Consider the following 18,805-nt stretch of genomic DNA (forward strand, 5'->3'; position numbering starts at 1 on the left):
GCTCGATCCCTTTATAGCAGGGACTCAGCCTAAAATTGTCATGGAACTGAAATTCTTAGCTGTGCCCTGCTCGCCCTGCAGCTGATGCTGCTCAGTCCTGCAGAATCGCCTTGCTCGGTGGTGTGCGACAGTTCACACTCCCGCACTGAGGCACCCAAGAGGAAAGGAGCTGAAGCCGATATGAAAAAGACCAGGAGCAATTTTTATCTTGGATGACAAACGTAGAAAAGTCAGCAGGTGGCTCCAATCCAATACAGTGCCTGCCTTGAGTGTTTTACAATCATCTGGTATCAGCAGACAGACACGAGTGTCCACCGGAGGGCGGCAGAGAGATAAGGCAACACACAGAAGGTGGAGGATCTGGAAGGAGGCTTACTCCCCTCCCCTCCTTTCGGGTCTCTGACCCTGGGCTTTCTCTTTCCCCCTCCTCACGTTGAAAAAAGTCATACTTCAACAGAGCAAACTTGGCAGGTGATGCTTTGCTTCCGGAGTGTTAAATCAACTCCTACAAATGCACAGGTGGTACAATCTGAAAAAGAGAAAAGGGCTAGATTTGTTACGGCTGATTTTATGTTTGCCTTTCACCTTGGGATGTAATGTTGCTGCCCCATTTCACCTCCTAGTCCAAGTGTGGGATCCTCTCTACTTAGTACAGCCTTACCTTTTGGCTGTTACTCTGCTTTTTTTAGCTTTTCTTTTCGTGGCACAACTAATTTGCGAATGTAAGGCAACACCAATAATAAGGTGAGGAACAACACATGGCCGAAGAAATAAATAGACCTGTACACCTGTAAAGAGAAAGGCAGGGTTAAGGATCAGCAAGCAGCTTTGAGCCAAGAACACATGAGATGGGATGGAGGGAAAAGGGTTAGTTGCATGGGTTGTGTGTTTGTGGCTACTAAATACCTTCATCCATTTGTCCCAGGTGAAAAGGCAAAATGGCACCAGAGAGTAACCCATAAACATCCAGTGGTTAGCCTGCTGCAGCATGTAGAAGATGGGCTGCAAGGCAGTGATGGAGGCCAAAGTGCTTAGGGCAGGACTGTCCCGAACAAGGTTTATCACCTAATTTAAAGAAAAAACAGAATTCTTGTCAGTTGGATGTCCTATGGCTATGTATGCAGGCTCTGGGGCCAAAGTTATCTATCCAGCTGTGTAAAATGAATTTTAGTAAGCAGTCTAAAAAAGTAGCTAAGTACCCCAACCTGCTCAAAGTTTTAATTAAAAAAAACCAGTTTAAATATGGAATATTGGTCTCAGTACTGGGAGATTTAGCAGAGGCATTCAGCTCATGTGCTTGTCCTCCAACCTTTCCAGCTGCCAAGCACTTCAGTTGCCCTCTACTCATATGCCAAGTTCTCCACTTCTCTTCCTTTCAGCTTCTGCAATAGATTTATGGCTTGCCCATGCAGAAGCCAGCAACCTACTGAATTCTTGAGAACAGAACCACATCATGTTTGAAAACCAATTCCAGTGAGCAGCTATTTTTCATATTTAATCCAAGTAAAGCCTCCAGCATGGCAGTTTCCCGACTCACTGGGAAAGGCTAATGCAGGCCACCCCATTCTGGTAAGTCAGACGAAGCGCACCTGTCTTTCAACGATGACTATAAGCAACTCCATTTGAAAGCACACCAGGTAGCCAGAGTGCAGACCGTGCCAAATGGCCAGGAAGAACAGGGCCAGTGCCTGTGACAGCAGTTTGTTACCCAGGAACTTCAGACGCTTGAAGATGTAGCTAGAGAAGAAAAGAAACAAACTCAAAGTGCTTCTAGTTTATTGTCTGTCCTCCCCTCTCCATGTCAGAGATGCAGGGCCCAGGGGACCGTACGCCTTTGCACACCCTGTGGTAACAGAAACAGCAAGACAGCTCCCCTTACCAGAGCAAAATGCACCTCAGCCCTTGTCTTAAAGAAATCCCAGCTAATGGGGAAAAGTGGTTCATTCGACCACGCACACAGAAATGATGTTTTACAGTTTAGTTGTGTGTCCCAGCAAGTACCAAACCAAAATCCAGTTAAGTCATTGCATAGGGAGCATCAAGAGGCATGATGTAGGAACCAGCTGTTAGAGCAGTTCTGTGGCTGTTTGACCAGGCAGGCCGAAGGGCTCGCTGTAGTCCTGTTCTAGCCTCTGCCCTCCTGCTGCCACCAACTGCTTGCCTATGTTAATGAACTGCCCTTTTAGATTGAATGAAAAGATCTATCTATCTATCTAACCCAGTAACCTGTTTCAAATGGCACAGCAGCAAAACGTGGAAGAAAGAGTGTAAGAACTGAAAACTGGCAGATTCTTCCTCTAATGCTCCCTCTCAGCCTAGGATCTTGGTTCTGTTGACACAGACATTACCGACAGATTATATAAGGGGAATTTTGTCCTGCTCACCGGGCCACCCAAGCATTGGTGTTGATGTTGAAAGAAGCAATGGTCCCTGCGAACAAAGGTGTTGTCTCATACAGCCAGACCTTCATGTTGGCACAGGCATCCCACAAAGGCTTTCCACTCTGGTCCTTCCCATTGTACCCCAGACCAACAAGGATGCAGACACCTTCCTATGGAAAAAGATTCCCAAGAAAGATGAGAGGAAAACATTGCCCCCTTCGTTTTTGGAAAGGCAGAGCTGGGGAAGCTTTGACTCTCACTGTGTTGACTGGAGAGCACCACTGCAGATGGAACAAATGGATTAAAAACTGCCTTTTTTTTAGTTAGCTAGCCTTTGCTAACTTAAAGCAAGCTAAACTGACCTGCACTGATCTCCAGATATTTGGATTACTTCCATTTAGTGCTAAGTCCAAGAGCATACTAAGTAGCTGAAAAGGTGCGACCTTTGTTCATTTGTCTTTTCTTTCTGGAATGACATCTAGACTCACCGTAACAAGCCAGCAAGTTACGTATTTGTAGAGTATAATTTTGCCCCAGATCAATATGTAACCACAACGGAACCAGAAAGGCTTCTCCTGCAGAGACAAGAGTGAAATAGAATAAAAATAACAACCAGAGTTGAATGGCAATAAGGAGACAAGGTAGATGAGATCTCATCACTGTCTTTCATTTTAGTCTGATGTATGTGTTGAGACTGATATATGGACAGGCTATTGGCTTATGCAAATTTACACATCATTCCCCTTCCTTTGGTAAGATTTGGCTGTACTGTGGGAAGACTCTGGGATTAGCATAATCATGGTGGAATTTACACCCTCATTTATTGATACTGACACAGAAACACTGATAATCTGCAGGTAGGAATTATTTGTTAAAAGTTTTCTAAGAACCTCAAACATTCTGGTAAGCCTTGCAAGTTACTCTAGTGAAGTTCTTTGCATGTAACGGATAACTGGAAAGTCATTAAAAGGTCACAAAATACATATGTTAGGTTTCCAAAAACAGCAGTAGCATCTAAGATTAATTCTCTATTTGTAAAAGTTTTCATTTGGTTCAGTTCAGCTTAACACATTCCTGTTCTGCATCAAATAGAATCCACAGGACAGGCAGTAAAGCCACATCAGTTGTGCAAAGGCTTATCACTAGTTGCTGACTTATTTTTAAATTGAGGCAAAACTAAAAAAAAAATTCACTCTTGTAGATCCAGTGCCCACCAGAGAAGTGGAATTCTTCCACACCCCAGGACTGCCAAATGAATACATACCATATAATCATCTGAGATGAGGTATTCGTCAGAGACGTACAGGCTTGACAAGGTATAGGTTACTAGAAATAAGAGACCCAAACTCAGGCGTTTGAGAGCAGGCACAAAACTGAGAAAGAAAAATATGAAGGTCAAAGAAAAGCCTTGGAAAGAGACCATCAAACTCATAATTTTAAAAACAGAAATGGAGAAGCGGAGGTAGGGGAGATAGCAACAGGGAGTCACCACGTTCCACTGCAGCAGATGCCTCCGTTTGGAAGCTGGGATGCTAACATTACCAGGTTGGGACCGAGTCTGTACTAAAGATGTCAAATGGTTGTTGATGTTCATGCCCTGGAACAATGCTAGGACATTAAGCAGAGAGTTGTGAGCAACTTTTGAAAGACTGCCTTGTCTTATAAATCACTTTTGGTCACAGTACTTCAGTGTCCAGGTAAGAAGGCACTCTGCTGCAGGGAACAGCAGGGAACATGTGGAGGATTCACCATTCTGGGATCTTAGGAAGGTGAGGAGCTAAGTGGCTTTTTATTACCTATTGGGTCTCTGGCCTGGAACGTCAGTCATCTCACCCCTTGCCAGTTTCTGATAGTCTGTCATGGAGAACTGAGGCCCCACCATGAAGGCACCATAGAAATAGGAGAATCCTGAGACCTCCAGCAAGGTAGGAACTCCCCGGACAGCAAATCGCCGCTGCTCAGGGGTCAGGAACTCCTGCACCAAAGGGAGTGGCATTAACATCATCCTAGGGGATCTCATACTAGCTCTGGATGTTGTGTTCTCAGCCTACCTCCTTAATGGTCTCAGTTCTTGCTCTCTATGTATATGGAACTTTCCACTTTGTAATGCACGTCCATTCCTCTCCCCAGCCCTCTCTATCCCCACTCCCTCTAAATAGCAACAAGATCCAATGGTTGAGACCAGTTGCACAGATCTCTATTCCCAAATAAGCTCAAAACATGGAAGGGATCTATTAACATGCATCCCTGCCAGCATAGTAGGCATAGTAAAAGTACTGTATCTGACCTATTCCAGTCCCTGACTGCAATCACATGTACTCCCCCAAGACCTTATTGTCCCACAATTCCTACTTGTTGATGCAAGAATTCATTGTCTTTAAATATTTGAAACTTCAGCTTAGGAAATTTCAGCTCAACCTTGTTTTCTTGCAGTCAGCAGTGATTTCATGGATGCTAAAGACTCGGTCAGGCCCCAAACAGGAGATGAGGAATGCTGATACTTGAAGTAGGGTTAAGAGACTGTAGCAAGTGTTCTGCCCTCTCCCACACATTGTGCTGTGCAACTTCTTTCACTGTTTCATCTGCTCTAAAAACAGGGCCCTAACAAATGGTAAAGGGCAACTATTCACAAGGATATGGTAAGGAATGGAAAGGAAAGGAAGATGGGAACTGAGATCCAGTGCTGATGGTCTGCAAGTTAAAGGTTCACTACCCACAAGACACAGAGCATTGGGGATCGGGAATCTAAAGCAACAGATATGGGGGAAGGAGATGGTGGGGAATTTGGAAGGGGGCAGAATAATATTCTGACATGATTGAAACAACTTTTGTCCATCTCTAATCACTACTGTCTCTGTTCCAAATTATTTCTTTCCACTCCAGAATTCAGTGCCCTCAGACACTCACAGAGGCTCCCCTCTCAGCTATAGCTTTTACCAAACAATGAATGCAGCTTGCTAATTCGCATCCTTTGAACTTGATTTTCTGACCTCTAGCTCACTGGAATGGCACGGAATAGGGGAGGAGGAATGAAGGAGAAATAGTGTCTTACTCACCGGATCTTCTCCTCCATCATAGTAATCGATGGCCAGACCTAGAGGTGAGAAACAATTACTTGGAAGCCCTGGGATGGGCTGGTTGGGCTGAACAAGCAGTCCTCTCTTCCCTGAGGCATGGCTTGCAGAGTGCAAGAGATAGGAGGGAGGTGTCACTCACCAATCAACTTGAGTGTCAAGACACAATGTGGCATTGTCCACTTGATGTCATAATGCTCTGTGGCTGTGAAGTAATATCCAGCCATAAGGTAGGTCTGAAAGAAACCATTGTTTGGGTTATTCAAACTAATTCCTCCAGCTGGTTTTGATCTGTCTCCACTTTTCCACCCACAGTTGCTACTGGGAAGTGCAACACTGAACAGAGGGCTCCTTTCTACAAACTGATGCAGTAAGAAAGAGAGTTTTACCATCTGAAAGAAGAACGTGGTGAAGACGGCAGTGATTGTGCGACCCATTAGTCTCAGTATGAGGAACTGGATTAGGACACATAGCAGGGAATGAAAGAACTGCATCCCTGTGGGACAGGAAAGAGAGAGAGAGAGATGAAGTAGAAATTACATTTTCCCACTACAGGTCCTCCCAAACCACAGCACGCCTTGGACCAGGCAGCTCGTTCTTCCCAAACTCGTCTTACCAAAATTGAAGTAAGCAATTGAGAGTCCTGTGAACACATTGTAGAGATGAATGAGGTAGGTCTCCTTCTGGAAGAGGAAATAGCGCTGGAACAAGGCAAAAGGATATCCTGAGCAGAGGAGAAAAAAAAAGATGAAAGAGTTGTAAATTAGTGTAGACAAGCATTTGTAATGGTCCAGATTATAGCTTTCTTGAACATGTTATTAGGAACATGTACTTTACATAGATACATCATCAAGACAGGTCACGGTGTACATTCCTGATATTTTATTTCCATCGCGGGAGACAGATGCCAGATGAATTACTCTGTATATTATACAGAAGAAAATACTTTAACAGGAACATAATTTCATCAAAGCTGACATTGAAGTACAAGAAATTCCAAGATTAGTGTTTCTGGCCTCATTCAATACATGAGATGGATAATGCTGAAATACATGAATCAGATTTTAGTCTCTGATTCATTTCAAAATTCTGTGACAAATACAGTGAGCATGGCAAGAAGCTAGATTTAAAAAAAAAAGGGGGGGGGGAATTCGATGGTTAAGACCATTACATTGTCCTAAAAAATTCAATCCCCGCTTCCACGTCAATGAGTTCTTACATGAAGTTGACCAGCTTTAATCCCAGAGTTCCTCAAGTGACCTCCAGTAGTATACTTTTTCTTTTCTAACTCTCCAACTTCAGATTCGCATCTGATTTGTGAACTACTGGGCACACAAAGCTGTAACTAAAATCCACTGGGACTATGCATGTAGTAATTTTGAAAAAATCAAAGTCAGAAGCATTTCATATAAACCAGCTAAGGTAAGTGGAAGGAGTCTTTTCCTTGCATTTTCTGCGTGTTAGCTCCTAGTCTAATTTAGGAATGCCTCCAGATTATTCATCTGTGGCTTTAGTGAGAAGCAAACATTTGTGAAGCACTCTGCTAGTACGGTGAGAAGTGCCATACAGAAACCCATGAGTAAATTAAATTCTGTCGTCTAGGTGAGGTTCACATAGCATGCAATAAACATTGCCACATACTGGACAATAAATGTATTATGTTTTAATACATATTGACACAGGAAGTGTTGTCCATCTCATGAGTATGTGAAGTCTGTTCATGCAATTAGCGTTTCTAAAGGCATGTGCACAACTAGCTGAATTGGGATAGCAGAAGCAACTTTAATTCTGGCATTTTGTAACTTATTGCTTTACCTTGCAAGCTTGTGTTCTTTTATCTTGATTAAAAACAAAACAAAAAAATCTCTTCTACCAAAAAAAAAAAAAAAAAAAGGAAATTCATCACATACCACAATACTGGCATCCACATTGCTTATTAGCCTAGCTGAAATCTGTAGCAGTGGATAGATCTCTGCTACTTGCACTAATGGAGTAATAGTAGCAGTAGGTAGTCATGTTTTATATGGAGCAGTAATAAAAGGTGATGAAATGCACATTTTGCCAAGAAGTGTTTGATGGATGGAAGGTTTCCAATAAGCAAGGCCAAATCTAGTCACTACTGTGAGAGGAAATGAGAAACTCTGTCACATTACGTAAAATACATGTCTTGCAGTCTGCCAGTGCTAACAGGCTGAGGCGTGACTGAAGCCATTTTAAGGTCCTCTCCGTCCCCCCAAATCCCTTGGGAGGGAGCCCCAGAGTTTGGGACTTTTGGGCTCCCTTCTAGATCCTGGACAGCAGCGTGCTCTACTGAGCCCAGATGTATACTTGCTGCTTCCTGAAACTGAGCTGCTGCTCCCCATTTCCTCAGCCTCTTGCCACCCCTCTTTCGGTCTTCCCTGCCTCCTTGTTCCTGTTTCTTCCTCCTTTTGTGTCCCGCACCGGTTTCCACGCCACAGGCTGCTTCCTCGGTCTGAGTGGCCAGCCAGCCCCACATACCAGGGCCCTTCGCCCGCAGAGCCCGGCAACCTCGCTCCTGCTCATCCAGCTTGCTCTTCCCTTCTGCAACAGCGGTTCCAAATTCCCCTACAAAATGCCTTACTCAAACCGTCCCTTTCCCTTCCTGCTCCCCCATGCTCTTTACACAGCCTTCTTCTCGTTAGCCGGCATGCACTTCTGTCCCATTTCCCCCATTGCCTCCCTGAACACCAGCTGAGGGGGAAAGAGGGAATTGGCAAAGAGAGTTCATCACATGGGCTCTCTGGGGATTCAGGAGTAACTCAAAGAATTATGAACAATTCACATGATTTAAAAAAAAAAAAAAAAAAAAAAAAAGTATTGTCTACCAGCCTTCTACTCAGAAACATACAGATGGGGATTCTTTTTTCATGTGCTAGTTTTCCTGCTGAAGTTTAATAAACGTATTAACAACTGGCTTTGTGAAATGGCAAGTGGTAAAAAAAATATAAAGTGTTACCGTCAGTTTAGATCAAAAGTTAAAATACTGAGGTTTACTGCGGAAAAATGTTTCACCCTTTTGAGCAAGGGGGAGAAAAATCAGATCAGAAATACAAGCAAAGCACAATTTATTGCTGTTCATCGACACATACAGTTTTAAAACCACATTTTCAAGGGTTTCCCACTCTCTCAAAAATCAGTACAATCTTGCAAAACATTCCATTTTCATCGGAAAAAAAAGTCTATTTTTTGGTTCTAGCCATTTCTGTAGACAGAATTAAATTATGACCGAATACTATAATGTACCTCAAATTTCTAAAAGCCAGAAATTTGATCTATTTTCTCCCATCCCCAACTAATGTTCCTACTCTTTCAAAGACCTGTCTCACTTGCCAGGCGTACTCCTGTTCAGCTCTACACAGGAGATCATATCGTGGTTTGGGTAATGCTGCTCTGAAGGAAAAAGAATTATGAGCCCTTGCAAATAGAGAGCTACTAATATGCACAGCATATATGTTTTTAGAAAGCCACAAATTTAAACTCTAGTCTTGCACTACATGGGTGCTGTTCCAGTTCAAAAGTCACACGTCAGCCTAAATTCTTCTGATATCTAGAGCAACTTCCTAGTACTCTGGACTGCAATTTAGTTAGTCTTGCTGCACACGAGATAATTTTCTCAGTTTTACAACTGGGCCAGTTCCACACCGCAGATACAAACTTTAACCCGCAAATGGCCGTGGATACTGAATATCAGTGGCCATTCTGCTGTGTCCTGTGCACTTCTGAACACTCATAAACTATCTATTAAATAACGAGCTACTCCTACTGATAACAATGACAGTACTCCCACCCCACTACGGTGTTCTTGAAGCAGCCTGAATTAGCACAGCAAAAGCAGGAGAGCAGTTTTTGAAGTTATCATTGCCTCCTGGCAAGCTTGCTGTCACATTTGGATATGTCAGTAGCAGGATGCCGTGCTGCTTTGCTTTTGCCATTCAGAAGCAACAGGACGGGAGTCCCTGCTCCTTGCTGCCGAGTGACCTTGCACAGCAGCTCCCAGTCTGCCCAACTCCTCTTTCACAGCTTGCTCAGGCAGAGTGGACTGAGGCAGGAAACCGGCTGTAATACTCCTGGAGAAAACAGAAGGCAACCCCCTGATCGGAAGTAATTCTCCTCTAGGCACCGTGGAGCTGAAAAGCAGTCTGCACGTAGAGTTGATTTTTGCCTCTAGATAGACCTTCTATAGAAGGGAATTAGCAATTGATATAAAAGGGACAAATTAGCGGAGACATGCTGCTGCTGCTAAATTCCTCCTTTATTTTTTTTTTTAACTTCACAGGAACAAGAGGATGATCTCTGTTTAAGAGAACTCCAGCGCTGGAAGGAAAGGACAAGGTCAGCTTCTTGGCCACAGCCATTTGGGAGAGTAATGGGCCACTGCGCAATGCCCAGGTTGTCCACAGATACAAGAATCTAATTGAGCAAAAGAAGTAAATGATCAAGAGGCTGGATTAGGCAAGAGGAAAGTTCTACTAATTCCAAGCAAAAATAGTGCTGTCAAGTTTGCCATCTTCTGGAATGGGTGATTAAGATGCCTGTCTTTTTCCGGAGATAAAGCTGCAAATAAGAACACCAGAAACATTCTTTTCATCTCTGTTCCCTTTATTTCCCCTTTTATATGCATTAGCTCTGTTTCATCTTCAAGAGAGCAGATCAGACTATTTTTCCTCTTCTCCCTTTTTCTGATCAGTTAACTCCACCTTTGCTAACATCTAGTAGATCAATTGTCTCCGTTTTCTTATAAGAATGCTAAAACTAAAAGGAAGGGGACAACAGGAAAAAAACATGTTAAAATATAAGCCTTACCTAATATTTTGACTTCAAAGGTATTCTCTTTTTCTGTCTATAATACTGCAGAAGTCCCACACCTTGTTTAACACCGGGTGCAAATACATGAGTATTTTAATTCAGCTCAGGAGTGTACTTTTAAAGTCCACTTACGGTGCTTTAGTTTGCGCAGCAGAACTGTCTCAAAGCACGTGAACAGGACTCGTTTCAGACGAAACTGAACTGAAAATGCACTCCCGTGGGTGCTCAGTCTGTATGACCAGACTGAAGCAAATCCAAAGTAAATGCCCCAAACCCATCAGGTACTGCACACAAACAAGCCTGCTCTACAGATCTGCTCCTACTGTATCATTTTACTTGCTAATGTAGACACAGTCAGTGTGTAGTATTATGCAGCTCTCTCTCTTTTTTTTTTATTATTTAAGGAATAAGATGTATTTGAAGTTAAGAGTTTAAACAAGGCAGCACACGAGTGCTCTGTGACGGGCTGGTTTTAGCACCTGTGACAGGATGGTGCTGCCTCTTACAACTTCTCCCACCTCTTACCCATTAAAACCAGTTGTTTGCCTCCCCTTCAGTAAGGTTCTTGCTTGGCTGACCAGCTGGGGACTTGATTTGGGATAAGTTATCAGCTCTGGGTGACCACAGTGAGAATTTCACTGAACCTAAAAATCTTCAAGATGCACAGAGCAGGAATAAGCAGAGGATGTAAAAAAATTGGTGACAGGTAGAAGAGGAGGAGGTAAGACCACTTGCAAGCAAAGCTGCTGGTTTCTGGCACCTATTCAGTAGGAATGTGTTACTTTCTGCAGGTCGCTGCTACGTCTGTAGATGAGGGAACACTTCCCCAGTGCTTTTCCTGGCAGGTCTGGGCAGATCAGCAGGGTCAGTTCTGGCTCAGGGCTGTAAATAGTATGTTGGCCCCCCTCCATATTATGCAGCAGAACATGCCAGGTAGCTTGCAAGCCACTGTGTAATAGTATGGCCAGATAAATATCTTTAATTCTTTGGGATCATACAGCCATGCAAGAAATAAGATCAACCTAAAGTCTTAAATACACAGTGCCACAAGGCCTCCTGTATCCTGGCTTCCACTTTGAGTGGTGACAGCAGGAAAGAAATCTGTCTCCTCTCATGGGAGAACAAGACCAGCAGCACAGACACCCTCTTCTCTCCTGCACGCCGCTGGAGGGGCTCCCTCCCTTTCTCCGCCAAGAGGCTAGGACAGCATTGGTTCAGACTGCTTACTCTGGCAACTGGAAAGTGACTCTGTAGGTACAGAGCTGACACCACTGGTGTCTTCCATGCTGACCTAAAGATAAGAGTTTCTCCTGGGGGAACACTGGGCCCTGGACCTACTGAAGAATGCAAGGTAGAGTACATCTCTCAAAAGACATTTTCATATGATTGACAGACATTAGCGTACTAGACATACCACAATTTTTTAAATGACAGGGTCCAGAACTATGCTTCAAGTATTACTGCTGTTGATAACATTGCCAAATTGCAGCCTAATTTCTTCAAAGGTTGTTTATGCAAATTTTCACATACGGGAAGTCTGAAGTAAGTTTTTAATCTTGTACAATCTGAGTAATGGACTCTATTCTAGTTGTATTCTTTGCTTCAAAATTGCAGGATGTATAAAAGGTGTCTCTGATTTAAATACAAAGCTGTGACTAAAATCCCCATAATTTGCTCAGCAATGTGCTGTTACAGTCTTCACTTGATCACTGAGAAAACGTGGTGCCCTTTAGGACTACTCCAAGTTTTGTTCTTGGTTGCTCTTCCTTTCTCCTTTGCTCATTCTCCCTTGTATTTAAATTTTTTTCAGTAGTGGCAGAATGTTAACAGTTTTAAACGACCTTTTTTTGGTTATTTCAGATCATGACTAAGTCAACACTTATTCTGAATCAAGAGAGTCCATTCAGACTATTTTTTCAACAATAATTCAGCTTTCTCCGGAAATTAATGTAAGAAGTTGCAAAGTCCTTTGCGATTCTTCCTCTTTGTCAGAAGGCTATTTTTACCAGTTTCTGGTGATCTCCTGAAGAGTGAAACCCTCGAAACAGTTGTCGCAGCAGAATTGCACAGTGTAGATGGTAAATTGCATCACAGAGGTAGAAATAAGCAACAACTTTTTAATCCATCTTTGGAACAGAGTACTGCACTTCATCCTCATGGTCTTGTTCTGAAATAATTCAGCAGTATTAGCTGCAGCCAACAAAAATAATTTTCTTCCTGAATCTATGCAAACAGCTGAAATGGAGGAAGTGAAGGAAAAGCCATACCTTGCCTGTCCTAATGCCATTTCCAGCTTTTAGAAATGCCTTTCATTTATACCCCACGCCATCCTATGAAGTGGTCATCAGCGCTAGTTGCATTACCAACAGGCTTAAGGCTTTCAGTCACATTGAAAGGATTGTAAGCTAAGCTGCAACTAAATGAACATTTCTTTGCTAGTGCTGGGTTAAGGAACTCTTCTCACTCTCTTCTCATGTTGCTCTGGAGTGGTGCTTGGCCCTTCCTTTTAATGTAATGGTATAATGCTTTACTACCCATCCATTAAGCAGGAAAGCCGGAGTCAATCCCCTCTGCCAGAGTGGTTCAATCTACATGACCTGCAAGAGTACCAAACTACAAGCGAGGCTGTTTTGCATGCCTTTCAGCCTTCCGTCTGAAGTTATGCCTTCAATTGCATGTAATTAAGAGATACTGAGCTAGAGAGAAAGGACAGGGAAATGTGCAGCTCTAGTCTCCTGGTTTGGTATACATTTTACGTATGCAGGGCAAAAAGATGTGAGTAGGTTCCCAGTCCCTGATCCCCAGACTTTCAATACAAATTATAAAGATCCATTACGACTTTATGCAAAATAGACAGTGGCCTACCTCAGGAAGGGACACTGTGCTGTCTCAGTGGCTTAGTGTCAACACTGTACGTGGAACATTTGTAACGACACACACGAATCTCGCACTTAATGAATCTACTGTCTGCAGTGGGCATCTCTTCTTATCATTAAGATGAGAATTATCTGTTGTTCATTTCAAAGAAGTGGTTTTGCTCACCCATAAGATACCAAGCAGGAAACAGCCTTCCAATGTTGTGGTTTAGCTTACTGCTAGTAAGAAGCAAGAAGGAACTCTGAGAGTATGTTCAAGGTCCATTCTGCAAAGGCATCACTCTGCTGTAGGTGTCTTCCTCCACACACGCTTTCCAACCTTTTCTGCATCAGCACTTGTTAGACTAGTCCCTTGGTTAGTTCAGTTGACTAACGTGGTAGTAAACTATCTGCTTTTTCTGGTTCAGGTTTCTGCTAGGCAAGTAAATTCAATCAGATCACAATTAAAGTACGAGACAGACGTGGGAGAAAGGAAAGCAGGACTTCTCCTGTTCCACTGTGGCAAACTGCTAGATTAATATACGCTGACTTATGTGCATATCCTGTATAAGTTTCCTATTACTTAACTTTTTTTTTATAGAAGAAGTTTGGTTTAACTAACTTCTAAGTTAAGTTCAAAATTATAGTACGTTCAGTCCCCTATATCTACCCTTGACGTGAAGAATGTTTTGGTTCAGTTTTATGTTACACATCGTACATTAAATCAGGCAGAAGTAAGTCTGGTCCAGGCCACAGTTATGAAGTGACACAACTTTTCTTGCATGTCTTTTTAAAAATTATACTTCTAGTTAGCCAAAGCAACTTTATTTTGACAGATCACACAGCCGCAGCTGTATCACTTCAAGTACACTTTTAGGTTCAGAGAAAAGCTTTTATTTCGTTTCTGCTAGGTGACTACACCACCAAAAGCTTTCAAAAACCAAAGTTTCATTGGGCATCTGCAGATATTTATGTAAATAGCATGCATACATACACTTGAATTAATGTTTTGGGAGCTATAACCTCCCCCTCAATTGTTAGCCCACATCGTAACTCTAGCCCTGCCTTAACCATTTTACATGAGACTTAACTATCTCATGTTTAGACAAGCATAAGCAGCACGTGTTTTGCAACATGCTTCGCATTGCAGGTGGAACGCAGCACAACATCCCAGTTCTTCTGGCCACTCAGCTAGCAGGCTTTGCTCACCCTACCTGGTAGTCCCCGCGATGACATGCCACTCCCGCATAGTTCCATGATTGCTGCAGACACTAATAATGTCTCTTGGCAGAGACCTCCCTGCACTCGGACAGGGCGACATCCCAGAGGGGTTGTGGAGATTCCTAAGCGTACACTCCTCCAGAGACATGCTCATGGGGAATTTGATGCACATGCAGCACCTGGCACTCACGCAAAGACAGCGGAACAATTGCAAAGTTCTTGCGCCCACAACACTGCTCACGACACAGACCCAAACCGGACTCCTTTCGCAGCACGCCGAGTGCCAGTGCCACGGCGACTGGCTCCGCAGGTCTCAAAGCCAGGCTCTCCCCCCCCCGCCCCCGGACGCGGGGTGCCTGAACCCCTTTCACAGCCAGCCTGCTAGGACCGCACCCCGACTTCCTGCGGGGAAACCCACCGGCTCGCCCGCCCCGCTTCAGAGCGGGTTCGCCCTCTCCACCGGGAGAGCCGGAGGGTCGCCCCGGGCTCCCACCACGACAGCTGCTGCAAGGCACGTCCCGAACTCCGCGCCGCGGCACAAGCCGGGCGCACGCCACCCTCCGCCGGTCGGGCCGGGCCGGGGCCGGTGGCGGCGCGGGGCTCGCCCGCCGGCTCCGCGCGCACACGTGGCCTGGCACGGCGGCGCTGACACAGGTGCGGCTCCGCGCCGGCAAGGCGCTGCGCGGCGCTGCCCAGCCCCGGCCCCGGCCCCCGCGCAGCGCGGCGCGGCACGGCACGGCACGGCACGGCACGCCGGCGGAGCGGCGGGGTCGCCCGGCCCCACAGCGGGCGGGGCGCCCTGCCCGGGGCGCCAGACCCGTCACCCCCGACCGCCGCGCCCTCTGCCCTCGCCTACCCATCAGGATGGACACGATGAGGCGCAGCGCCTGCTCCGACGAGCCCAGGGCCTCGGCCAGCTGGGCCAGGCCCCAGCCGGACCCCGCCACCGCCATCTTCTCCCCCGGCCGCCCCGCCGGCCGGTCACTCCTCGAACCCGGCAGCGGCACCAGCCACCGCGGCCCCCGCACCGCTCGCGGCCCCCTCCGCGCCCATTGGCTGCGCCGGGCCGGCCACGCCCCCACGGCGCCTCCGATTGGACAGCTTGTGGCAGCGGGGCAGGGCCCTGCGCTCACTAAGGCAAAGGTTACCCCGGGAGTGGGCGGTGCCGCGGGGCTGTCCCCGCTAGCCAATGATTGGAGAAAGCGCTTCCGGGGGCGGGGCTCGATCCGGGAGGCGGGGGGCGGGGCCAGGCAGGAGAGGCGGAGCCCGCCTCCCCATTGGCTGTGGCGGGACAGGAGAGAGCCGGGCAGGGAGGGGTAGGGGACGGAGCGGGGCAGGGGTTATTCGCGGGCACGAGGCGTGCGGGGAGGGCGGAGCGGGAGCAACGGTCGTGCGAGCGGGTCAGGGGCAGGGCCTGCGGCAGGGCCTGGGCCTGGGCCTCGGCTTGGGGCGCTGCTCTGCTGGCTGGGGACAAGGCACGCTACTGAGCCTCCCCAGTGCTGCCGGGTCCGGCCACCCTGGTGGCTGTTGGTCCTTGGCTCTTGTGGCCTGGAGGGACTCGCTTCCCATACCAGGCGTTACGGCAGCACCTGTCCCCCGCCCTGTCCCTGTGGCACCCAACTCTTTGTCGTCACTGGGTGGCTCTGCCTACACAGCCTCCTCGTAACTCATCCGTTGGAGGACCTCCTCCTAGGTATGTCGCTTCATGTAGATGTCCATGAGTGCACCCCAAGTTCTCCTCAGCAAAAGCTTCAGGTGCCATGGATGTGATCCTCTTCCCCTTCTTTGTGTTACCATTTTCCTGCTGTGTCATTCAGGTAGACAGGATTGCCCAAACTTAGCTGGAGGGGCAAACACAGACTTACACAAAGGTTTATATGAAAAGGGACCTCTGGAGGTCTCGGATCCAAACCACTGCTCGCAAGCAGGACTCCAAAGCTGGATCAGGTTGCTCAGGGCACTGCCTGGGCAATTGCTGTACATTTTCATGGGCGGAGAGCTCCCAGCTTCCCTGGGCACCTGAGCCAGTGCTGAATCATGTTTTGGGGGAAGTATTTTTGTCCAGATTATACTCTGAATTGCCTCTGTTGCAAGTTATGCCCATTGCCTCTTGTCCTGGGAAGGGTCTGACTCTTTTAAGGCGCTGGGGAGCCCATAATGGACACAGCGTACCAAATACAACTTTATCTGTGCCATACAGAGGGAAATAATCGCTCCTCTCCACCCATTGACTATCCTGTCATTTGTGCCACCCAGTGTGCTGTTAGCTTTCACTGCTACAAGGATGCCTCATGGGCTGCTGTGTCAGGATCCCCAGGATCTTTTCTGCAGAGCTGCTCCTTAACCTGTTGTCTCCCAGCCTGTGCTGCCTTAGTGCAGCTCTGCCCATGAGGTTATGGTGTGGCTGTGGGGTGGGCTCACCTGCTGGGAACAGGCCTTGGTCGGCATGGGTTTCACTTTAAATGGTGTGTTTTTTCTCCTATCTTCCTTTCCCTGCCCCATAGTGGCAAAGGCACAGATCCACAGAAGGAGGAGGAAATAATCTTGAAAGAGCAGTTTAACTGCACATTGGGCAGTGCAGCAGAAGATGGAGAGAGTGCAGAGAGTAGAATAGATAAGGAATGAAAAGAATGAAGGAATGGTTTGACAGAAACCTCACAAAGTTCAGAAAAACAAATGCACCCGACATAACGTGTGGCTAAGGAAGAACTGAGCCAGAGTCACTTCAGAGGTCCACAGTGAAACTGCGAGAAGCAATGGTCTCAAGCTGCCACAAAGGAAATTTCAATTGGACCGAAGGGTGGTTCACCATGGGAACACGTGCTTAGAGAGACTGGGAAATCTTGGCTTTGACCTCCAGAAGTCCCTTGAAGGCAACGTAAGGTGTGGAGTGGCAGGCCAAGATGGTTAGTAGGGGTTTAAAAACCCTCCTGGATAGCTGACTCCATCAGGTTAGACTTTACAAATAGGTTACTGTATTTGTTCACCCTAACTGGTCACTGTTTGCTGAACTTTTTGCAAAGTCCAAGGACCGACTGAATATCAATCTCTTATTTCCAAGTTTAATTGGGTGTTTATGGTGTTTAGGCCAGTTTCCGAAGTAAATGAGGCCTGTGTGAGCATGCTGACTCTCTGTCCCTCCCCCAGTCATGTTGGACAAGGAATGGGCATCTCAAACTTCTATGCTTGTAGAAGTTTCATGAAAATGGAGAGCCAGATTGGAGAGAGAGGCCTGTTAGCATCACCGCTGAAGGAATCCACTCCATAATCAAGCTTCCTCCCATGTTTGATACAATTAAATTATCCCGCAGATTTAACACTTCTAGGGTTACAACCTCTTAAAGTCTCTATCCTGCTTGACTATGCTGTTGTCTGACAGGGGATCATTATCATTTTGTTAAAAGTCCATGAACGAGTTAAAAAGTGATGAGAAAATTCATGTAAGAAAGATCCACTGAGGACATGTAAACAGTAAGATACAGATATAACTTCTGGCTCAGTAAGTCTCTACGCTTTAGATAGCCAAAAATGGGTGAACATACCAGGGAAGTACCACCATATGCTTGCCTCCTTCCTTAAACCTCCACATCTGGCTTCCTCTCCCTTCATCCTTTCCCTTCCCTTCTCATCCCCTTTCCATAAAAATTTAGATCATGCCTGGAGGATTACTTAGATTCTGCGGGCAATGGCCTTGCTTTGAAGGTCAAACTGTAACCTGGCATGAACCACGCCAGTGTTGCTGTGGCTCTGTTGGGCTTGCCGTGAGGGCTTACAGCGTTGGGCTTAGCTTTCCACACGCGCCGGTACATCTGCTGAAGTAGACGTCTGTCTCCTGGCAGATGCAGACTCCTTCTGCTTTTGAAAAGGCAAGGTGCTCCATCTGGTTTTGGAGGCCACAGTCTCTCTCAAGTGGTGTCCTCCTGTAGACCTCCAGTGGTCCATCCACAACTCTGACCTGAGATTGCAGAAAAAGGGAGACTTAGAGGCTGTATGCTGGGTTGGACAAAATTCTCGTTTAGGTCCTTTGTGTTCTGGAATAGCTCAGTAAACAAACCCATGACACACTCCTTTTGTGCAAAGAGTAACTTATTTGAAATGTCCACTATTTGTAAAATAAATTTAAAAAATACTGTAGTATTTAAATAAACTTGTGGTCAGTTAGCTACGTGTATAGTGAAACAGAGTGCATATGAACTTTCAGACTTATTTAATGCTGTAATTTGCTATTGTCAGGGAAGGGTTTCAGAAGCAGCATCTGCTCCTGAGATTGCCTAACAGTTTCCATTGCGAGATTCTGTTTTCAGTTGCTTGAAACGTTGCTATATTTGATGTTTAGATTAAATGCTAGATAGCCACTTCGGATCAGAGCATAGTAGCTGTTTTTGAGACTCAGATCATGATGAAGACCATTATTTTTCAGTATTATTATTTTGTTAATAATCAAGGC

General features: G+C 45.9%; 1 protein-coding gene across 1 annotated transcript; it reads right to left on the reverse strand.

Moving 5' to 3' along the window:
* Positions 1-181: 181 nt before the first annotated feature.
* Positions 182-15,411, reverse strand: LPCAT3 (lysophosphatidylcholine acyltransferase 3). Its single transcript, XM_050910681.1, is given in 14 exon segments — positions 182-529; positions 662-788; positions 907-1,065; positions 1,590-1,737; positions 2,385-2,551; positions 2,870-2,956; positions 3,646-3,754; positions 4,178-4,356; positions 5,438-5,475; positions 5,598-5,691; positions 5,845-5,951; positions 6,072-6,179; positions 15,215-15,368; positions 15,370-15,411. Coding segments are annotated over 13 exon segments (1,509 nt in total). The 3' UTR covers positions 182-529; positions 662-671.
* Positions 15,412-18,805: the final 3,394 nt, after the last annotated feature.

Source organism: Gymnogyps californianus, chromosome 1 (assembly GCF_018139145.2).
Source record: "Gymnogyps californianus isolate 813 chromosome 1, ASM1813914v2, whole genome shotgun sequence".
Taxonomy (NCBI): Eukaryota; Metazoa; Chordata; class Aves; order Accipitriformes; family Cathartidae; genus Gymnogyps; species Gymnogyps californianus.